At 36.9% G+C, this 23,943-nt stretch overlaps 2 protein-coding genes and 3 pseudogenes across 4 annotated transcripts; 3 read left to right on the plus strand and 2 right to left on the minus strand.

Annotated features, from left to right (window-relative positions):
* Window positions 1–2,897: 2,897 nt before the first annotated feature.
* LOC143566806 (uncharacterized) lies at window positions 2,898–8,999 on the minus strand. The gene is made up of 11 exons (XM_077053404.1): window positions 6,949–8,999; window positions 6,624–6,863; window positions 6,411–6,540; window positions 6,146–6,298; window positions 5,860–6,047; window positions 5,686–5,752; window positions 5,383–5,589; window positions 5,086–5,303; window positions 4,916–4,994; window positions 3,662–3,802; window positions 2,898–3,570 (listed from the first exon to the last, which is right to left on the minus strand). Exons 1-11 carry the CDS (start codon window positions 8,814–8,816, stop codon window positions 3,352–3,354), a joined length of 3,510 nt encoding a protein of 1,169 aa, XP_076909519.1. The 5' UTR covers window positions 8,817–8,999; the 3' UTR covers window positions 2,898–3,351.
* A 2,994-nt stretch (window positions 9,000–11,993) lies between these two features.
* LOC143566801 (transcription termination factor MTERF8, chloroplastic-like) lies at window positions 11,994–13,559 on the plus strand (annotated as a pseudogene).
* Window positions 13,560–15,294: 1,735 nt separating this feature from the next.
* On the plus strand, window positions 15,295–16,685 carry LOC143566802 (putative 3-beta-hydroxysteroid-Delta(8),Delta(7)-isomerase). The gene is made up of 4 exons (XM_077053400.1): window positions 15,295–15,436; window positions 15,850–15,996; window positions 16,101–16,209; window positions 16,293–16,685. Exons 1-4 carry the CDS (start codon window positions 15,298–15,300, stop codon window positions 16,555–16,557), a joined length of 660 nt encoding a protein of 219 aa, XP_076909515.1. The 5' UTR covers window positions 15,295–15,297; the 3' UTR covers window positions 16,558–16,685.
* A 1,333-nt stretch (window positions 16,686–18,018) lies between these two features.
* LOC143566817 (GTP-binding protein BRASSINAZOLE INSENSITIVE PALE GREEN 2, chloroplastic pseudogene) lies at window positions 18,019–20,888 on the plus strand (annotated as a pseudogene). The gene is made up of 3 exons (XR_013141294.1): window positions 18,019–19,432; window positions 20,224–20,387; window positions 20,479–20,888. The product of XR_013141294.1 is annotated as a GTP-binding protein BRASSINAZOLE INSENSITIVE PALE GREEN 2, chloroplastic pseudogene (transcript).
* A 199-nt stretch (window positions 20,889–21,087) lies between these two features.
* LOC143566819 (uncharacterized) lies at window positions 21,088–23,142 on the minus strand (annotated as a pseudogene). The gene is made up of 7 exons (XR_013141295.1): window positions 22,942–23,142; window positions 22,526–22,844; window positions 22,073–22,414; window positions 21,834–21,959; window positions 21,544–21,703; window positions 21,292–21,436; window positions 21,088–21,210 (listed from the first exon to the last, which is right to left on the minus strand). The product of XR_013141295.1 is annotated as an uncharacterized LOC143566819 (transcript).
* Window positions 23,143–23,943: the final 801 nt, after the last annotated feature.

A 23,943-nucleotide genomic window follows, 5' to 3' on the forward strand; every position in this document is an offset into this window, starting at 1 on the left:
AATAAAATGTTCGTCGTTATTAAAAAAGTAACAAAAAATTAATCATGAGTAACAAAAGTAATTATAATTAAACAAATCAAAAACTAAATATTAGTTGAACAAGTTACAAATAATTTTACTAAAACAAATAAAAAACACAAATTACAACTCTTCTTCGTCTTCATTTTCGTCTTCACCCTCGTCTTCGTTATCGGAAGAAACCCCGTCCTCCGCCTCCTCATCATGAATATGACGCTCTATTGGTATTTCGTCTTCAAAGTTCGTCTTGTGTTGTACACGATCCACCGCATCCAAATGGTCCTTTAGGCAAATGCAAACCTCTAGAGACTCGGGAGTTAATTTTGTTCTTCGCATAGATAACACCCTCCCACTAAGAGAAAAAACCGATTCGGAAGCAACCGTTGAGGCTTGTACGGCAAGCAAATCACGAGCCATGGCGGATAGAATGGGAAATTCATTTTGTTTACCTTTCCACCAAGCCAACAAATCAATATTGCGAATTTCGTCGACCGTTGCGCCCTCAACATAGTTTGCTCCACTATATCGACCAAGTTTGCTAGTTGGTGTGTTTCCTCTTTGCCTCTTAGATGCCGATTCACGAATCCCATTCATCAAGTTTATAAGTGGGTCATTGCACGGCCTACTAGTTGTTGTTTTTTTCACAAAAGACGATCTCATGCTTGGACCATACATTTGAAAATAATGGTCATAAAGGTCTTGAAGGTTTTTGTTGAACTTTTCCTTCGCTTCCGTCGACAACTTCGGGTCGATCTCGTGCATACCTAAGTTGTCGAATATTTCCTCAATCGTTGTCTCAATCCCATTAACATTCCAATAGGGGTTTAATGCGGCGGCACAAGTAAAGACCGGCGGTATGTTTTCAAAATATTTTATGAACTTTTCCTTCATCACCGCAACAATATTCTTGAAGAGTTTGTTCTTATCCCAAAGCTTTTAAAAACACAAGACATATAGTACAATTCTTGCAAAACCCAACAACTAGTAGGGTAATAGACTCCCGATAATTTTGTTGTTGACTTTTTGAACACGTCAAGATACTCCAACAAATAACCGACTTGGACCCAAACACTTTCCGGAAACATATCGGCATCGCGTTCTTCAACAAGATTGTTATGAAAAGCTTGTAAAGTTTGGCGTTGGGCAAAAGCACACTTTAGCATATGACAAGTTGAGTTCCAACGGGTTGGAACGTCCCAATTCGGCCCCAAATACTTTCTTTCAACCGACTTGCAATAGTTCTTATATTCAAGATGTTTTCTTTTACTACTTTTAAAGACATCTTGTAACATAAGTCTAAAGAATTTTAAATCGTCACAAATGTTTTCATTGTCAAGACCTTTTTGAACAACCATGTTGATGATATGTGCAACATATTGAACATGAAAAAAATCCCCGCAACAAGGTGGTGAATATTTAATGATAAATTTTTCGGCCGCCTTAGTATTGTTTGAAGCGTTGTCAAACGAAATCGAAAATATTTTATTTCTCAAGTTGTAAGTCGTTATAACTTCATCAAGTAATTCAAACAATTTTTCGGTGGTATGTGGGAACGAGAAGTTTTCAAAAGCGATGGTGCGTTTCATCAATTGCCATGTCACCGGATCAACCCAATGAGCGGTGACACATATGTATGATTCGGGCAACCCGTGTGGTGCCGACCAAACATCGGTAGTTAAACTAACCATGGCTTCTAAAGAATGAAAAGACTCGATTAACTCTTTTTTAGCACACTCCCACAACCTGATACAATGACGTCCTAAGGTAGTACGACTTATATGTGTGTATCGCGGTTGTAGAGTTTCTCGAATCAACGACGTCAAATCCGGGTCATCAAAGTGGTTAAACGGCAAACCTCGTTGAATAACGAACTTTGCCATTCTATCTTGAACTTGAGTCGTGTTGTAACGAAATAGTGTACCATCTTTACCCAAGTCAATTTGATCGGTCGCGCCAATCCCTTTCAACGCCTTGCAATATGGCTTCTCGATGTGCTTTCTCAAAGTAAAGTTGGAATCGTGCTTTAATAATGAACCACATAGTTTGCAACGAGCCTTTTGATAACCTTCGTCATCCACAATCAAATCCCAGTTCTTCCATATGTCTTCGTTGCGGTTATGGTTGACTACCGTAACAACCCTTGGGTCCTCCGTAGCAGGAACGGGGGCAACAAAAACACTCTTCTTAGCCTTCTTGTTAATTTTTTTGATGGGTGCCATAATAATATTTAGTTGAATGGTCGGGTAACGGAACGGGTTTGCTAAAGGAGTAGTATTTTAGTTTGTTTTTGAGTTTGGTGGTGAAACAAGTGGTGGAAAACAAGTTATATATAGGTTTCGGGCATCAAAAACCGGTTCCACCGGCTATATTACCGATGGAACCGGTTCAACGGCTAGTCTGACCTGTGTTTGACTTTTCAAAAAAAACCCGCCGGACCCGGTTTTTTCGAGTAGGAACCGAACCGGTTACAATTAAGAACCGGGTTGGAACCGATGGGTACATACAAATATGAGAACAGGGTACGATTTTCGGGTACGAAAATACCCAAACCGGGTATTGGGCCAACCGGGTAGGAACTGGAACCGGTTCCGGTTCGGTTCCACCAGTTAGGTTCCGGAACTGGTTTTTTTGTGCACGTCTACATAGTAGGACTCCGTAGGATAGCTTCATGGTGGCGTAACAAAGTGCCACCTTGAATGGTCACTTGATGGTCAAACCCCACGACACATGATCTAATTCAAAATCAGTAACAAATATATCCAAACTGTTCTATTTTCTGCATAAAAGATATTTATAACCTTCATCATGTTACATTAATTTAACATTACTTTATATAATCATCGTTATGTTTGGAGATTATTGTAGAGAGGTACCATTGGCATCTTTAAATTTAACTAGGCATCATCAATGAAAAAAAGAACATTTAATTTTAGTACACCAACTAAATTGTTAAACTAACCCATTAACCAACTTTATAACAAAAATAACAAGTGTACAAGTAACAACAAAATCAACAAATAAACAAACATATTACTAGAACTTCACTCATAGCAGAGCTAGCTATTGGTGGGATCCTCCGAGAACAATGCAATGGGGGCAAACCTTTTCTGTCATAGAAGGTATATAGGTTGCTACCAGTGAGACCCCCAACTTCAAAAACATTTTTTGAGGTAGCAACAAAATTAATGAACAAATTTATGTGAAGGATCCAACAATCATCCTACTTGAGTCCCTATTTTACTTTGTATATATATGTAGGCTGTGTGTAGATCACTGGAGTCTTTGTTAATCCCTCTTTTAGTGAACCAAAAAAATATATATTTCGTTAAGGATTTACCAACGGGAATAGGGGTAATGATAATTCCTTCCCGAGTTCTCCCAATAATTATAGTGCGAGTTACCATCGGACTTTGTCGAATAGTGCGAATTTCTCCTATTGCTGGTCTCAAATGGAGAATTGTAAAAGTCAGATGCTCTTCTGCTACTGCTACTGCTACTTGCAGGTGTGTTCATGTCATCCCACATTTCCTCTTCAAGATCATACTTTGACCTCTGTAAAGTCAAACACAAGGTTAACATATTGCAAGTTTGAAAAAAAAAAAAAAGAGGATGTAAACGGAGAAAGATGGAATCTGATTCAAACCTTGGTGGAATCTGAAAGCACAGCATATGCTTCTCCAATCATTTTGAAGAGTTTATCCGCATCCATTTGAATGGATTCAGTGATTAGTTTCCACTTTTGCCCATCACTTCCACTTTCAGCTCTTGCAATCACCTGACCAGCCTATAATAATATTCAGTAATTACAAACAAACTCATTAGACAAGAAAATAATTTATTTTAGAAAGAGAAAATTGCAGAAATGGTCCTCGTGGTTTGACCAAATTTGCAAGTTTGGACCCGAGATTTTAATACTGCAAACATAGTCCAATATTTGTGGAAGGGTTGCACGCTTATTCCTCACTGTTAATCCCAGTTGCCAGTTGGTTTTAACGGAAACATGAAGTCATGTAATTACCCTCACAATGAGGAATAAACGTGCTACCCTCCCACAAATATTTGGACCATAGTCACATGGTTCGCCATATGCTCCGGTACGGGAACGTGGAACAGGATCGCAATTCGTTAGGCGCCTAAAATTCGGTACGAGTGGGGGCAGGCTCAGCCTACCCATTTCGGATCGCTCTGGTACGATGTATCATTAAAATCAGATGTGTACAACATATAAACTTTAAATATGTAAAAGTCTAGGATGATTTTGAAAAACCTATAAACTTTAAATGAAAATTGTGATTTTGTTAAAAGAAAAGGTAAAGGTAGAAAAATAAAAGTGTCATTTTAACCTAAATCTAAGCCGCCATTATCTTTCTATCTCATTCCATACTAACAGTTCCTTCATCTCTTACATAATTGCTTCATCGAACCTAAAATTCAGCCCGTAATCTCATTTCTACTCACAAATCAGCGAGTAAGAACTAATCGCATGTGAAAAATCAACAGGCGAAGCTCCAAATTCATCTCAATTACTCTTCTTTCAGCGAATTTCCAAATCACAAATCACGATCGATGTTTCCATTTAGTAACGAAACGTGTTTTGCAGATTAAAAATTCGCAATCCCTGAATCAACAGGTACAAGACGATGGGTTTTTCGAAACGCTAATTTAAGTGTCAAATTCGCGAATCGGAGCGTTCTGGGAACACGTTCGTACCGCGATCCGGTACGGACGTTCCAGATCGAAATTCGTGTGCGCCTTAGCGATTTATGTAACTATGATTTGAACTACGTTTGCAGCTTTTAAAATCTAGGGACCAAACTTGCAATGCGATCAAACCACAAGGACCATTTGTGCAATTCTCTATTTTAAATATATAGAACAATAGAACATAAAGAAAGACCTTGTCGGGATGATGTCGGAGAGCTGCTTTCCTATAAGCCTTCTTAACTTCCACTGCAGCATCTGAAGGTTTTATTCCCCTAAAAATTAAAAACATAAATTTTTTTGCTATAAATTTTAAAAACTAAATGAATAAGATAACTAAAAATAAAGAAAAGTAAGGGAACTTACAGAATGAGGTAAAGGTCTAGTGACCTTTCCTTTTTTGAGTTTTCTTCAATAGAAGAAAGACGACGGTGGGCTCGTCTTAGATCCTTCACACTGCCATTAGAATTTTTAGAATTCTCACCCGAATATGTTTCATAAATGGAAATGAGTCTTCGAAGATCATCGGCTGCATGTTTGTAGTCTCTAATCATTTCCCATAAGGTAGACCTTCTAGAGAGTGCCTGAAATTATCACAAAGCAGTAAATTTAAGGCTTGACTTTATATGCTATTAGAGATGTTAAAGTCAAACTTGATTATACCTTTGGATAAGTTTCATCAAGAGCTATAGCCGTGCTACAATCTCCAATGGCATCAATGATTTCACCCAAAGCTTGGTGTGCAGCAGCACGGTTGCAGAAACAAACAGCTGCAAATGCGTGTGATTCCATACTTTTTGATATTGCAGCTGAATAATGCTCTATTGCTTCTGTATGCTTACCATTCTGAAAAGCTTTATTTCCAGCAGTCTAATCAATCCAAGAAAAAGAAAGTAAGAAAAAATAAATGCATGTAAATCATAGTCTCTGGAAAAGATACACCAATATGTACAATGCTAGTCATACCTTGCAGTGTAAAAGCTCACGAATAGTAACAGCCAGAGGGTTTAATGACTCCTTAGGGTCCACACTCCTGCTTAGACATCATATAGCGTTTAAATATATTTGTATAAGAGTTTGTTAGGAAATTGAAATTCATGATTTATTATAACACTAAGATAATAATACAATATGTATTACTTGTCTGAAGTAGGTCCCAACTGCTCATGTTTCTCAATGAATTCGAGAGCTATCTCAAGCCTACCAAGATGAAAGTAGGACTTTGACATCAAGTTCCACCTCCAAAGTTTTGACTCGGTTGCAAAATTCTTTTCAGCTGAATCTAGAGTTTGCTCACACATTTGAACCACATCTTTATGCTTCCCCAACTGTTACATGCAAGACCAGATCCTTAAAAAGTAATTAATTTCAACAGTTAATTAAGTATACCCGATGCATATTATAAATCATTAAGAATATTACATACCACAAGAAGAGCCTCCCCTTTTAAGTTAAGCAATTTCTCCGAATAACAGCTTATAGACAAAGCATCAGAAATCATTTCCAATGCAATAGTTGCTGACTCATAGGTTTTCTGTTGCAGAAGCTCTGCAGACTGCTTCAGATGGTTAGCAACTTTCTGCCAACAAAAGGGATTTTATGGTTAGAATATATAAATCACAGTATAAGAGTATCATTGCAGTAAAAATTGGAGAAACAGTTGACAAAACCTATATAAAGTATGTGATTACCTGTGCCTTTTGCAGACCATCAGCAGCTTCAATTGCAAGTCTTCTATCCAGACAAACAATGTTTTCAGACTCCAAGCACTTGCTATAATTGTATGATGCATCTTCTAGCTCTCCTAGAAGTAAATGACAACTAGAAATAAAAAAAGAGTTAAACATTATAGCCCTTGAATTTCAGAAAGTTACAATAAATATACAAACAGACAGACAGCTTACTTTGCAGATCTTAAGTTGGCTTTGACAAAAGTAGGGTCTAATGCTACAGCTGTTCTACAGTCCTTTAACCCTTCCCTCAGCCTTCCAAGTGCCATGCGTGCGGCTGCACGATTGCTATAGCACAAAAGAAGAGGCTCTATACAAGAAGCAGGTGTCTCAGTATGTTGTATTGAACTAATACCCTTTGAATAACAAACTTCAGCTTCTGATAAATCGCCTTTTTTATAAACTTGGTTTCCCCTGAAAAAAAAATCAAACAACAAAAGTTTAAAGCCATAGCATAATATACAATTGTGAAATATCCAAACAAGGTTGAAATCAAAACCTTTTGCGCCATTTGTCACAAATTTCCTGATCTGAATCGTTAGCATGCTTTCCACTAGTAGATTCATGTGCACGGGATACTTTGGGAGTTGCATATTTTACACCCTGACCGGTTTTTACGAAAATCTTCTTCCGATGAGGTTGTTGTTGTCTTGCTGACTTATCAGCGTCAGCAAATGAGGCGGCAGACGATGATGAAAAGTTGTTTGTACTGAGGTTTACTGTTGTATTAACAGCATCTTTATTTTTAACCTGAGAGGTTGCAGGGTCAGTACCACCATAAGGAGAGAAATCCATTGGTGAACATCCAGCGGATTCTTCATATGACTGTGGGACTTCTTTAGATGAATTAAGACCACCCTGCTGATGGTTCCTACTTTGCTGTCGTAACTTTGCCTTGGTTTTTTTTAACTTTCTTTGACCAACAGAATTGGTTTTACTGAAATCCAACTTCTTACCAAAACCAGAAAACATATCTGATGTAAAAGAGGTTGCTAAATTTATATCTGGTGTATTGAACCCTGTAAATGAAGTCCCAAATACACCATTGTTACTAGGAAAGCTAAAGTTATTGGTTGTTCCAGCTTCATTAATTGGAGGTGCTTCTGAATGATGAACTTTGGGAACAAAACCAAAGTCTATTGTTGAAGATGGAACCGTTTCTTTAATCAATTCAGCTTCCGTCTTCAGTTGATTTTGGCAACACTGACCCTCATCAGTTTTCTGATTCAAGGTTGAAGCATCTGATCTTGCACATGAATTGTTACTCAAATTATTACCTTTTGTGGGATCATGGATATTTGATGTCTTTGACTCATCAAAGGCATTAGATTGAGGGATGTCACTGGTAGCCTTGCCTAAACGCCTTCCAAAAACAAAACTAGTGTTACCATCACGAACAGGATCTACATTATTGCCTTGTTTCTTCAAGTTATCAGAAGCCCCTGCCCCTTCACTCTTCAGATTGTTCATTCGCCTACTGACTTTCCTTCTTCCCTTGCCGCCCAACGTACTCTTATTTTCAATCCCAATATGAAAAAGACCATCTACTTTGCTGTCAAAAAACAAGTTATTAACCGTCTCTTTGGATTCTTCTTTTTGGTTATTCACGTCCGTCGAACCATCTCCATGATCAGCAGAAAACGCAAACTCCAAATTTACAGACTTTTTACTATCTGACGCATTATTATCCTGTATCTTGATATTATCATTCATCAAGGGTGCAGCATCACCTGACTCCCCTGTTCCAAGATTCAAGCCTGATATAGAACTAGCCAGAACGGAATCAACGTCATTTGTAAAATTATTAACCTTCATAACCCCATCAATACCCTCTGTCCCACTAAATTTACTCTCATCAACATGCAATCCACCATTGTCCATATTCACACCAAACACAAATTCCAACCCATTAGGTTTTCCAAACTTCTCAGCACCTATTTCGCTAAAATCAAATCTCAAATTACCCGACCGGGAACCATTTCCACTGTCCCGCGCCTCTTCAAAATCCATATTTTTAGCCGATTTAACATAATTACTAGATCCTATAGTAAACTGCAACATACTAGCATCCAAAGACTCCCTACCACTCTGTTTCTCACCATCTACACCACTCATATCGCACACCGAATCACCATTACTCAAATTAAACACGAAATCAATAGTTTTACCTGTACCATTAACATGCTTTGAACTCACTGAATGCTTCTTCACCTTCACAGGCTTCTTCCTCGACGGACGAGCGGCGGACTTTGAAGAATCAAAGTCAAAATTGAAACTGGTATTGAATATGCCTGAATCAGTGTGGAGGCTAGGGTTAGGGTTTTGGAAATACGTAGACGATGATGAATCTTCCAGTGCGGGTGACATGATACGATGTTGATTGATTTGAGTGAGATAACAGTCGGTGAATCGATGGCCGGAGAGTTGATTGATTTCAGTAATTAAGCTTTCCGACTGAAGTTTGATATTGATTGATGGTGTTTATCATTTATAATAATAATAATACTTGACACCGTTTTGAAGAAAGTGTAAGGAGGGAGGGAATGTAAAATTAAAAGCGAATTCAAGGGTTTTCAAGTAATTAAAACTAGACCGATCAGAACGGCTCATTTTCATACCGAGACAAAATCAAACGAGCAATTTTTGAACGATTGATGAGCAGTTAGACAGCTCTAGTATTTTAGTATCCTGCAGTTGTTGGAATCGAACCGGGGGTTCTTATAAAATTCTTGTCACATGTGTGATTCAAATCATGATATACTCTTATTGTTTCACACTTAACTCAGCTAGCATTTGTAAATTGAACCAAGAATCATTGACAGTAATATACTAGTTACTTGTAAAAACAAGTTTTTTTTTTAAATTATTAGTATATTCAAGCATAACTTATTATCCTTTCTTAAATAATTTATGCATTTTTATAACAAAGTGTCACTTATACTTTTTAGAAAGTTAAGATAGTTACTTCTATATAACCAACCAAGATATAACAAATCTAAATGGGTTAGCATCACCCTTTGTAAATGTTTGTAGCTACCAGTTATTAGTCAACATCTACATGACCACTTCGACGACCGTTCCCACCACCCGACTTTTGTACCACCCGACTTTTGTTAACGCCACTATCTTAACCTCCATGTTCACCACCTCCACCACCACATACTAGTCGCCCCCCGCTTGTAGCCTCAACCATCATCGTCAACACTCTCACATGGCTTATTGTCGCTGCATCACATGTCACACCTGGACCCACTTTGATAACTTGTTTTTTTTCTAAATCATGTTTACACTCATGCAAATTTGGTCATAATCAATTTGACCAAGTTCAGTTGATACTTCTTTGAACATGTTTTTGACCTAAATCCAAATTTAATCTAAACTTTTGTGGGGTTGGGGCATTAGCCTACATGTAACAACTCGAATTTTAATTATTTATTTTTAAAAATAACTTAAGAAATCAAGTAATAATAAAATATTACATATGAATGTATATGTATACTTAACCTTTTGCCTTGTAAAGAATATTAGAAACGTCTATAAAATATTTTAAAAAAATATATATTTAAAAAAAATACTTATAAAAAATATATTTTTTTAATGAGTTTCTTTTATTAGAACGTTCTCTAAATGTGTCATATACATAAACTTTGAAAAAATTTACAAAAAACTAACTTTTTTACATGTTAAAAATGAGTTTTTACAAGATTTTCACATGTGAAATTAATGCTTCCAACATTTTTGTGACCCCCACAATGAACCTCTATATATTAAAAATCGGGTATCAATACCAAGTCCCAATACGTGACCATACCTTACCCGGGTACATGAGGTTCAGTTTTCTTTTCAATATGCGTATCCGAACTTTGTCTAGTTTCTCTAATTACCCGATATTCCAATACCCAATCATACCTGAAACCGACAATAAAAAAAAACTTGATATGTGTTGTGCATCTCTAGACGATGGTGTTTTGATCTTGGTCGACTAGAGATGGTGCTTGGGATGATTGTCAACCGGAGATGGTGTTCATATTTGAGTGAGTTTGTGTATATAATAACTTTTTAAAGGGTTGTGGCTCAAACGGTGAATAAATTTAAGGGGCTATTTGAACACTTGATCCATTAAAAACATTGATCAATTCATAAGCTTCATTCATTATCATTATAAATCTAACCGATTTAGAGGTCCTATGACCGTTAGAGGTCTCATGACTGTTTCAAATGTTCTCTTTAGTGGACTAAACACACAGTGGTATGGACCGATTTAGTGGTAGTATTTTAGTGGAATCATTAAGATGCTATAAACCGCCATCGGATGTCAAGTAAGTTAAAGGGATATTGGTCTTTAATACTCTCAACTTTCGTCCGTTTATAGATAACACTCCAAACTTTCACTTTGTCTCTCACCACTCCCAACTCTCACCTTATTCACTCGTTAACTGAAGGCTAACAGCGTTAGTGAAGATGCTGACGTGGTTTTTTTATTTTTATTCTTTAATTAAGTCAGATGATGTGTCATGCCTACTTGGAATTTATTTTTTTTTTATTTTTTAATCTTTTATACATTGTTTAAACCATCATCTTCTCCACCTTCCAACCTCCCATCACAACCACCACTGCCAGACATCACAACCACCGCCACCACTTCTCCGACCGTCATCCTTATCTACCAGTACCGTCTTGTCTCATCGTATGAAACATCTTTTCAGCATTATGTATGTCTAATCTTCTGCTCAAATTGAAGTCTGGTTGCTCTCCTCCATTCAAAGTAAAGACAGTACAAGCACTCTCACCAACCATCCAGTTAGTTGTCTCCATGTTGAAACTCGCCAATGAAAAGGAGCAAGTGGTGGCACTTGGTTTTAGCCGCCGCACTCGATTTTCTGGCGAGCATCGTGGGTAGCAACCAGACTGTGGCTGTAGTCGGAAAACGGCACATCCCATAGTACAGTAGCAACCAGCGGTGGGTCTTGCGAGACTAGCATAGCGGGTACAAATGGATGAACAGTTAGGGTTTTGCTGCTACACATTTTTCCGATAATGTAACGATAGTGACGGCGGCGGTTCTAAGTTCAGATCTCATTAGAATGGCAATGGCAAACGGTGGTAAGTGTGGTGTTTAAGGGCGGTAGTTTGGTAAACAAGATGACATGGGTATTTTTGTTATATCCGGCGACATATGAGCTTTTCCTGCCGAATCCGAGTAGGCATGACACCTCATGTGACTTAGTTAAAAAAATTTAAAAAAACCACGTCAGCGTCCCCACTAACTACGTTAACCTTCAGTTAACGATGGAGTGATAAAAACAAATAGGGTGAAAGTTGGGAGTGGTGGAAGACAAAATGAAAGTTTGAAGTGTTCTCTGCCAACGAGCCAACGTTAGAACTATTAAAAACCAATATCTCTAAGTTAAAATGACAAAATTACCCCTAAGGGCAAATAAGACGGATAGTGTTAAAATTTGAAACGTTGACACTTGTGTTCCTCATACATAACTCACACAGGTTGTGGGTTTAGGGTTTTGTTGTTCTCCGTTGATTCAATTCTCAATTTCTCATCGCTGTGTCAAAATCAATTACATGCCCTGGTACCTATATCCACACTTCCTTAATCTTAATTTAATTTAATTACCCTCCAATGTTATTTAATTTCATTTATGTTTCATCCCCTGCAACAACTTACCGCAAGCTCCAACTGCGATACCAGTTATCCCAATTCACAACCACAGCTTCAATTTCTTCAAATCAACACTCATTTACCATCACATACCTCATAAACTCATGTGGGTTTTCTTCAGAATCCGCAATTTTAGCTTCCAAAGGTCTAGACTTATCAAAATCCCCAAAAACAGCAGACTCTGTTCTTGCAATTATTTATAATCAAGGTTTCACCAAATCCCAAGTTTCGAAAGTTGTTTCGAGCCACCCGAAGATATTATTATGTGATCCTGAAACAACCCTTTTGCCCAATTTCAAAATCTTGAGTAAATTGGGGTTTTCGAATGCCGATCTTGCTGCTATTGTGGCTACTAGACCGAGAAGTGTTACGCGCGGAAAGTTTCAAATCCCAAGTTTCGAAAGTTGTTTCGAGCCACCCGAAGATATTATTATGTGATCCTGAAACAACCCTTTTGCCCAATTTCAAAATCTTGAGTAAATTGGGGTTTTCGAATGCCGATCTTGCTGCTATTGTGGCTACTAGACCGAGAAGTGTTATGCGCGGAAAGTTTCAAGATACCGCCTTGCAGTCGGTTAATTATTTAAGAAATGTTTTAGGGTCGGATGATAAGGTTATTAATGCCATTATGCGGTTCCCGCAGGCTTTAACTTACGATTTACAAGTTTACGGTGCGGAAAATATGCAGTTGTTGTTGGAAATAGGGGTTCCGGAGTCGAGAATAAAAAGTATGTTGGCGCAACAGCCCAGGACTTTCTTTACATCTGCTGATAGATTTAGGACAGCTGTGACAAATGTGAAGAAAATAGGATTTGACCCGACGAAGTCGAGGTTTCTTTGGGCGATTCATGCTTTTAGAGCTATGAGTAAATCGACATGGGATAAGAAAGTTGAGCTTTATGAGAAGTGGGGTTGGTCTAAAGATGAGATTTTGATGGCGTTTGAGAAGAATCCGGGGTGTATGATGGCTTCAACGGATAAGATTACAAGAATCTTGGAGTTTCTTGTGAATACGATGGGCTGGAAAAGAAGTTATCTTATTCAATGGCCGAATGTTGTTTGTTATAGTTTAGAAAAGAGGATTATTCCTACGTGTATGGTTTTTAAGCGTTTAAAAGAAAAAGGGTTGATTGATGAAAATGATGATTCTTGCTATACGCAGACTCGGTGGTTGATGTGTTCGGAAACTTCGTTTCTTAAGTGGGTTGTGAAGAGGCATGAAGAGGAAGCCTCTGAACTGTTGGAAGTGTATCAGAAATATTTGAATGAGGCAACTTGATTGCGACTTGACTCTTGATATTGAATTTCAGGTTTTGGAGTTCTAATTTTGAACAGAACTTGTAAAAAGTTTTGTGTGATTCACCTTCTTATTGGTTTTACTTGCACTATGACTTCGATGTTCTATAATTGCCTTTTCGTTTCTAGTTATTCTTAGTTTCATAGGCAATACTGCGGTATGTTAAATCCGACAAAAATCTGTGTTACATAATTAGTTATGATCAATAGCATAGTGTATGAAACTATGAATTAGCTTTTGGTTTAAACTTTACTTTGTTTAACCTTTTTGTGTGTGTAAATTAATTTGTTTTGTAATTTGTAATTTTGTACACCTTTGGAGTGGTACCGGTAGGTATATACGGGCGCCGTGCACATGTGCAGAAGCAATGCCAGATCTGAACTATCAGTTACAGAAAGTTCATGATCAATCATAACAATCGCGAAGTATATAACATTCACTATATCAACTTTTAACAATATCTTTCACTACGCCCTTGCCTTTCTCACCGTAGGCGCACTTAAGTCAGCTGTATTGTGTATACTATGCAAGCTTGGAAAAGATGTCAGTTGCATATTTTCTTTCATTTATCATAAAATATACGAATAAGGAGCATACGAAAAGTACAAACTCTTGGGACCTACTTCCAAAATCAAGGCCTTGACCTAACCGGTAATTAAAACACATGTTTGGTCTTGATTCGATATGCTTGCAAAGCTCCAAGTATATTTAAAAGGGAACACAACAATTTCTTTTACGTGCTATTAATTATAATGCACTAAATTTGTTGATTTGTCAAAGTCAAAAACCAAACATGACAAAGATGCCAGTGTACTAAACTACTAATATTGTCATGGTACAACCAAAAATTTGGAGGCTTGGAGCCCATAAATTATTTATTGCAACCCATGAATGTGTAGCCCGTACTGTTATTGTGTTTGCGGTATCCGAGAGAATCATACCAACTAAAAATTTAATGTATAAGATCAGTCTGGTTTATGATAATCGGGGCGATTTCGAGATTTCGAATGCCTCGGACGAGTACTAAAACCTAATACAAACCAAGTTATTTTTAGCAATAAACAAAAACCAATTTATTTTTAGCAATAAATAAATACAAAACAATGTTAAACCATAAACAAAACAAAATTATTCCAGATTAAACCTATTGTGAACTACTGGGCTTAAAAGTAAAGAGTTAAGTGCACTGGCTAATTATTATTAGCTAATTAAATAGATTATGACTAAATTTGAGTAACTTATAACTTCACGCCCTAACTATTACGTAAGTAATTACTTGTGGGCTAAGTAACTGAACTAACTTGTTAAAGATAAAAAAAAGTTCTAACTTCGAAACAAATATTGGATTACCGATTAATTTTTATCTTTTTAGATTTTAGGCCCCTCTCGATAACGTGCCCTCACATGGCTTGTGTTGCCTACCTCTGGGCCGACAATGGTTACTTTTGTTTCTAGAAATGCGGTATCCATTTTAGTCCAGTTCTTAATCTCTTATCGCTTCGGTATAGTCATTAACCCAAGAAGGTCCTAGCAACAACACCACTGCCGTTGCTGCCTTCGTCACTGCCACAACCACCTCTTTCACTGCCACCTTCACATGTCATCATTATCCGAACCAAATGATTCCTTTTTAAAATTGTGTGTTTTGACCCGATACCATGTTGCTCACAATCTGTTTAGATCCGAACCCGTTACCCTACTTGACCCATCTGTCTTGTTTTTAACGCTTGCTGGTGTTAAAAGCTAGATTTGTTAGTAAAAGTTATCAAATTATCACTTGGGTAATTGAATTTAGATCAGTAAATATAAGTCGAAAGTGGACAAAATACTTGCTGCAATATAAGTGGGGGCTTTCAACTTTCCAGCAATTGAAAAGGATGGCCGGAGTTCACCCTTTCGTTCCTAAAGATCTGATTCTGCCGGACTATTTTCCGATTCAACTCTCTCAATCCACCATTCTCGGTGTTTATGCCACCGCTTCCGTACTTGTCGTCTCCTTCGTCTGGATACTCGCTGGTTGGTTCTCAATTAAATTACCTTCAATTCATACTGCAATCTATATTCACTACTTAATTTGCTACATTTGCATTCTAATTGGTTGACTTCATAATTATATTTTGCGTAATTACTGGTTATGCTTAATTTTAATAAACAAATGTCAGATCTTTGTAAGTTTCATTTTTCTAGTAGTTTTCTAGTAAGTGACATTGTTTTATTTTTTGTGCTTCAATTTAAGATCCAGAAAACTACTTTTCAAGATGATATATATAAACCTGTTTGACATCTCAAGTCAATTTATTCAAGATGTTTTATTAGCTAATTTTATATAAACAGCCTAATTTTTAACAGGCAGCGGTAACATGTGATGTGATTTATTAGACTTAGTTCGGAAACAGTCATTAACGCTTGTTCTTGTATTGCCACGACAGGGTGGTTTCCTAAAATATCAAAAATAGACAAAGTTCTCATGTGCTGGTGGGTTTTCACCGGCCTCACGCATATGATCCTCGAGGGTTATTTTGTTTTCACTCCCGAGTTTTTCAAGCAGAAGAATCCTACTTACCTTGCAGAAGTCTGTAAGTTCTTGATATACTTGCCATTTTGTAACTCTAATCGTCTATTTTATTTTCGTTTTGATAAATGTAAAATTAATTTGAATGTGTGTCTTTACAACTCTCAGGGAAAGAATACAGCAAAGGCGACTCCAGATATGTTGGAAGGGATTCAGCGGTAATTGCTGTTGAAGGAATAACTGCTGTTCTGGAGGGTCCCGCTTGCATTCTAGCCGCGCATGTTTACTTTTCATTACCTTTTTAACATTATTTTTGTTAATTAATATTGTCATTTATTAAAAAAATTTGAAATTTTACAGGTATGCTATAGCCACAAGAAAATCATACGGTCACTTGCTTCAGATAGCTATTGCGCTTGGACAACTCTATGGAACAGCTGTTTATTTCATAACATCTTACCTAGAAGGCGGCAACTTTGCTGCAAGCGCGTATTACTATTATTTTTATTACGTCATCATGAATTCATTTTGGATTTGGATACCGTCCCTCATTGTGATCCGGTCCTGGAAGAAGATATGTGCGGCAGTGCGCGCACAAGAACAGAGGAAGACCAAATCGCGTTAAAAATTGTTGGATTTACCATTTTGCCCCAGATGTCACTTATTGTTATGATTTATGAATGTTAACCATTTTGGGATTATTTATTGTTATGATCAGAAATTCTCAGAACTTAACCACATTTCATGGGTTTTGCGAACAAAATGCAAACCTCATTTCATTTAGGCCTGTTTTGAAGCTTGTGTTGTTTATGTCTTTGTATTTCAAACTTTCAAAGTTAGATGAAGGTTGTTGGGTCACTTTGATACTTATGAGCATATTCCAGGGTGACGTGTTGTCAAAGACATCAACCCTAAACTGTGCAATTTGGACATGACCCGTTTAACTCATTTATTTAAATGACTCAAATAGTTTGAGGAGTTGCAATTAATGGGTTAAAAATGGCTGGTGGAGCGAGGTTGATATGTTTAAATAATGGATTAAACATGTTAGCTTGAATACGCATAACATTCAAATAATGGGTTAAAACAAGTTTATATGAACAAGCCCAAACATGATCTGTTTGTTAAACGGGTTAGATATTTCACGAACACACTAGTGTCCCATGAACACAAATCAACAAAGCGATATCTTTAATTTACCGAAAGCAGTCTCATAAAAGATGGAGATATCATACTCGCTTGAAGATTATAATAATATTGAAGTAAGGGATATCAATAAGCCAGAATGGTTCAAGGACCAGTTAGGAGCATTGTTTCAAGGATGATGGACGTTTCAGGTTTTCAAAGTACAGATTTGGTTCTCACGATTATTTTAATTTTATTTAATTAACTTCATTATGAAATAAAATTTATTATATAAATTATGTAACACATATTAAAGTAATAACAGTAATAAACCAAAGTGTGTTTGAGTTGATGACATCAAAGTGCATCTAAATTCTAATGGTGCTTCAATCTTTTTAAGATTGATGGTTTATGTTTTATTTGAGACAAGCTTAAAGAATAAAAATTGAAGTTATCAAATGTTTTATAACGTCTATTTTTTTAAAGTTTTTATCCTTCTATACATTATACCAATAAAAAAGTTATTAAACTTGATGGTATTAAATAGGTGTGTAACGAGCCAAGCTGTTTGCGAGTTACTCGAGATCAAATTGATAAAAAGCTCGAAATAAGTCGAGCCTAAATAAAACATACTTAATTATTGAGTATATTTTTTAAATTTTAACTCTTTTGGACTTTATATATTAATTTCACACTATACAACCGAGCTTTGGCTCGTTTAGGGTATTGTAAGCCAAGCTTAGGCTCGTTCAGGTTTTCTCAATTTTATAAATTAAATATAGCAAGAAAAAAAGACTCACAAGCTGAGCTTAAGCTTTAGGAAAATGCTTAAAGAGTCAGACGAGCCATCCTTCTCGTAAATCAAAACGAGTCAAGCTTGGACTGGGTTGGTTATTTAATAATACTCCCGGTCTCCCACAGTTGCCCAACAGGGGTAAGCGGAACTCCCGTCGGGAAAAAAATGTCAGCTTTCTTCTTATCTACTTCTTCTTCTTCTTCTTCTTCTTCTTCTTCTTCTTCACCCATTGTTTCCTCAAGAACAACTCCAGCTCTTGTTCTAAACCTACACAGTAATTCACAATCACTTCGTCTTCTCTATTCCACTGGTTCCATCTTTAATCCAACAACACACTTGAAGCACAAACATCCATACATATCATTATTATCAGTAAACGCCACAACCACCGATGGCAAAACCTCCAGAAGAAGAAACAAAAAACCACAACCATTATTAAGCGAAGGAAGAGACGAAGACGATACGTTAGGGCTTGTTTGTCCTGGCTGTGGAGTCTTTATGCAGGATGATAACCCTACACTCCCTGGATATTATCAGAAAAAGAAACTAGAAATTGAAGAAGAGGAGTTTGATTTAGCCGAAATCGAAGACGAATTACAAGATTTTGAAGAAGACCCAGATGAAGAAAGCGAATTGGATGATGAGATTGATGATGAGTTCGATTGGGATTCAGATTTTGAAGATGATTTAAAAGAATTAGACGGGTTCACCGCCCCGGGTGTCGGGTTTGGTAATATTACAGAGGAAGTACTCGAAAAGGCGAAGAAGGTTCGGGTTTCAAAATCCGAAAGGAAAAAAATGGTTAGAGAATCTAAATTATTGGAGAAAGAAGAAGTGACAGTTTGTGCAAGATGTCACTCTTTAAGAAATTATGGTCAGGTTAAGAACCAAACCGCTGAGAATTTGATACCGGATTTTGATTTTGATAAATTGATAACCACCCGGTTGATGAAACCGACTGGGAATGCGGATTCAACGGTTGTGGTAATGGTTGTGGATTGTGTGGATTTTGATGGGTCATTTCCGAAACGAGCGGCTAAATCTTTATTTGAGGCGTTGGAAGGTCGTGACGGTTTGCCAAGAACCAAGAAGTTGCCTAAACTGGTTCTTGTGGCTACGAAAGTGGATCTTTTACCTTCGCAGGTATCGCCCACTAGACTCGACCGATGGGTTCGGCACCGGGCTAGGGCTAATGGTGCACCGAAGTTAAACGGGGTGTATTTGGTTAGCTCGCGTAAGGATTTAGGTGTTAGGAATTTGTTGACTTTTGTTAAGGATTCGGCGGGACCGCGAGGGCATGTGTGGGTGATTGGGGCACAGAATGCGGGTAAGTCGACGTTGATTAATGCGTTTGCGAAGAAAGGTGGGGCGAAAGCTACTAAGCTTACTGAGGCTGCGGTTCCTGGGACGACACTTGGTATTTTGAGAATTGGAGGTGTGTTGTCGGCTAAGGCGAAAATGTATGATACGCCGGGGTTGTTGCATCCGTATTTGATGTCCATGAGGTTGAATAGAGAGGAGCAAAAGATGGTTGAAATACGAAAGGAGTTGCGCCCTCGAACGTATAGAATTAAGGCAAGTACTTGTTTATTTTTGTTGTTGTTGGTTTATATTCGTTAGCTTTATTGATGGTTTATTTTTGTTGTTGGTTTATATTCTTTTGAGGTGGCAAACTCAAAACGAGTGGGTCTGTCTTATGCTTATAAACGAACAAAATGTTCAATGACCTGTTTGTGAACTGTGCAGTAGGAAGTTTGATTATGTTCTTTTATTTAATAAATTAACGAACACAAACAATACGTTAAGCGAACAAACATAAACATACATCTCGTTCGCTCATTTATGTTCGTGAACGCTCGTTTACATTCATTTATATACTTATTTGAACTTTTAGGTCCATTACTTTTTTGTAAGTTTTATTAATTATATACGAGCCCAACAGATGGATGTTCATATTTACTTTTAATTGGTTCTTGCTCTGTAATGTTAATTTATCTAAGTTCACTTATCTGCGTTAGTTTTTGTTCCCAAACCGTTCATTTATACTATAAATGAGCGGACATATATGAACACGAGTACATTTATTTTCTTAATGAACAAACGAACAAGAAAACTCCATTCGTTTAATCGTTTGTGTTTCATCGTTTGATTGATTAAAATTAAGTGAACGAGCATGCACATACCCCATTCATGTTTGTTCGGTTCGTTTACAGGCCTAGTTAGACAAGTTGGGTAATAGTCGAAATGGATTAAATCAGGCTGCTTTTTTGTTCGTATATTAGTTTTGCAATCATAAATATCATAAGGTTGATAACAAAAGGCAATACCATAATAATTATAATAATTAGAATTTATGTATGTCGCAGCAAGGGCAGGCAATACACGTTGGTGGTCTGGTGAGACTCGATCTAAATCAAGCATCAGTGCAAACAATTTATGTGACAGTTTGGGCCTCCCCAAATGTTTCTCTGCATCTTGGTAAGATTGAAAACGCAGACGAAATTTGGAATAAGCATGCTGGTGTTAGATTACAGGTATGTGGATTTTGGTCTGCTTACTTTAAAGCATTTCTTAAAAAAAACATTTTTTTATGCATCTCTGAAAATGTTTGTATTTTTGTTTCAGCCACCAATTGGTGTAGATCGCGTGTCTGAATTAGGGAATTGGGAATCAAGAGAAGTCAAAGTATCTGGAATAAGCTGGGACGTGAACAGTGTCGACTTATCTGTTGCAGGTCTTGGTTGGTTTTCTGTGGGTTTAAAAGGTGAAGCGACTTTGACATTGTGGACATTTGATGGCATTGAAATAACGACTCGAGAACCCTTGGTACTGGATCGCGCACAGTTTCTTGAAAGACCTGGCTTTTTGCTCCCAAAGGCCATATCAGAAGCCATTGCTAATGAAAGTAAAACTAAGTTCCAAAATGAAGACGCGCTAGTCTAGTAGTTAGTCGTTAGTTTGTGCTAAACATACTTGTTATTCTGGCTAACACCAAGGCAATGCCTTGCCATTTTCTTAATGACAAGTATGTGAGCTTTCTAGTTTCTATTGCATTTATATACGCAGCGCAAAATTGATTATTGGATATCTTTGTGCTACATAGCTTTGTTGTACTTCAAAATTATTTAATATAGTTTTATACATCTTAATTTCGGATGAAATTTAAAAAACATACAACCAAGGTATATGTTGTTGAGAATCTAAACACTGTTATAATAAGCATACAAAAAACAGCATCACTCCTACACCTGCTGTTCAGAATCTAACTCCTGTTGCTCATATATCTGGATGTAAGCCTCAGAAAGTGCAACCGTATGCGGAAGTGCTTCTGCAACATCGATATCCTGCATCGCATACCTGACAGACACAAACATATCAGTATCAATTTGAAATTCAATAAATCAAAATTCAAAATTGAAATGGAAGAAGAAGGCTTACCAGAGCTTTTGAGACTTGTGCTGAACAAATACCCTGGGTGCTCCTTCACCTGGTTTACCGTCATGCACAATGTTTGCAATCAAATCATAGGTGGCGCACGCTCTTTCATCATCCTTCAGCTCCAGATTCTTCAATGGGAAGGTAACTGACATACAACTCAATAAATGAGCACAACATGATGATCAATAAAATTTAAAATAAAAATAATAATAATAATAATAATAATAGCAATAAAAAGTCTATATATATCACCAAGGGTTGGATTTTTCTCCGTTGTGAAGCGACGCATGTGCAAAATAAGATACTGCGGAAGTCTTGTAACACGGTATCTCATCTTGGCTACATGATCAGGACGCACTACTTCAGTTAGAGTCTCCCCATCAAACTTCCTCAGTAAGTCGAAAAGTGAAACCTACAATAACAATGCACTACACCTTTAAAGTCAATTCATAACTCATCATTTACAGGGACATATTACTTTTAAGAGTCTTAGATAAGTAATTACAGAAATACATATATACAAAGTCTGTTTTAGTGTTGACCAAAGGAAAATAAAAATTCTAAGCACAAACCTGAGGATTTATTGGAGATGGTGGCAAGTCTAGTCCAAGCATAAAAAATGGCATTCTACTTGTCTCGGTGCCATCTTTCGCAACCTCCAATTCTCCCTAGAAAAACAGATTTGTACTCAAGTTATAAACTGGCTCATGATCATATATAATATTTAAAAAGCTAGCTAGGCTGCAAATAATTAAAGTGATATATATATATATATATATACCTGAAAACACTGATGGATAATGGTGCTGCTGTTCTTTGTCCTTTTAAGGTCATTATGTAGCGTATTGAGAAGCCATGACATAAATTCAGCAAGATCAGACCGAAGGCGATCTTTACTAGCTTCCTTAACTGCTTCCAAAAATTCACGAGGAGAAACCTTTCGTTGGAAGTTCCCCGCATGCCATATCTTCCTTGTGAGCTCACCGAAACGTTGAACAAGTAGAGATTTACTGTCCTTGTAATTTTCAGGAATGAGAAAAAAGTTTCTCAAAGGCTTCACTCGCATTAAAGACTGAATGGTCACATTAATAAAACCAGTATTCTGAATGTTATTAAGCCCCACCTGACAAAATAAAGAAAACATCACAATCAGTATTCTATTCTAGAAGGGATGATAATAAACAATTAATCACATAAATAAACTAATGCTAGCAATAACGAAATAATTAATTACCATTCCAGGAAGATAATATGAACCATCAAGCGCCCTTGACCATTGTCTACTTGTATCAAGTTGCTCAACTTGGTCTTCGTTAAACTTCGGGTTAAGAACATGTTGAATATCTTCGAGTGAAGGATCACGAATCTCATTGGCAATAAATCTTCTCAGTCTGAAGATTGATGTAGACGTGATGTCCCGCTTCAAGGCTATGATTATATGCATGCGACTTACGCCCTCTTCCTTGAAAATACTTGCCGCAAACCATGCATGCATACACGTTAAAATTCGACAGAGACGTCGAACACTTTCTTTCAAAGTCAAAATCCAAGACCTGCAAAACGCAATAAAAATTATCAATTCAAAATCTGACAATGTAGTAATAGTATCTTGAATAAAATTTAAAAAGTGAGGAGTGGATTATTTATTACCTGACGATTAATTGTATAAAGGAACGGGCAGTCAATACGGATTTTGGTTGTTCTGTTACTGTTAGGCGCAAATCCAAACCCATGATCGCTATCATCGTCCTCGTCATATGTTGCAGTTGCAGTTGGCGAATTTATTTGAACCGATTTCAGCCTTTTCAAGTGTAGGTCTTCATCGTCGTATGCGCGTTTCGTTTTCATCATCGTACTCAGGGAATACTTTGTAACAAAATAAGGGTTTCAAGCAAATGGCCGGTTTCATGATTACTTAGTCACAAAGCTTTCACGTTCCTCCTTTTTATATGGAAAAGAAAAGAGTTAACCGACTTAATCAAATCAATTTAAAAAAATACATTATTTTATTATGCGATCACCTTATGTTTTGCAACTTATTTCTTTTCAACTCGGCCCTACATCCTCCGTCAAACAATAAAGTAAGGGGATGTTTGTTTACATTTAAATAGAACCACTCAGATGTAAACATCTGATTCATTCTGACTTCAGACTGTTTGGTTTCAAACAGAAAAACATCTGAATAGTTAAAATTATGTCTGAATCATTCAGACTTGTTGTTGTTGCTGAATGAGACAGAGACTCATTTAGACCTGACTCATTCAGATCTGAATGAACAAAACAGCCCCTAATTACAATTTTATGTAACAAAATTTAGTGATTTCAACCTTTTATTTTCTCATTTTTTTTGTTGTTGTGGGGTGTGTGTGTGTGTGAGGGGGGGGGGGGGGGGGACGAAACATAAAAAATCCAACTCAAAACTAGAAAAAACCTAACAACACGAAGTATCGTTGTTGTTTCGGTTTTGTGAAAAACCAAACCGAAATAAACAATTTTCTTTGTTGTCATTTTGGGTTAAATTAAATTATTATAAATGTAAGTATATTTTATTAGCTCTTTATATTCTATGATAAAATTTGCAATGTTCTATTAATTAATAGCCCGATTAGCAAAACCGAATAACCAAACCAAAAACCGAATTGAACCCGAAAA

This window comes from Bidens hawaiensis, unplaced genomic scaffold (genome assembly GCF_021521415.1).
Source record: "Bidens hawaiensis isolate Kalapana, Puna unplaced genomic scaffold, B.hawaiensis_p1.1 tig00023052_1, whole genome shotgun sequence".
Lineage (NCBI taxonomy): Eukaryota > Viridiplantae > Streptophyta > Magnoliopsida > Asterales > Asteraceae > Bidens > Bidens hawaiensis.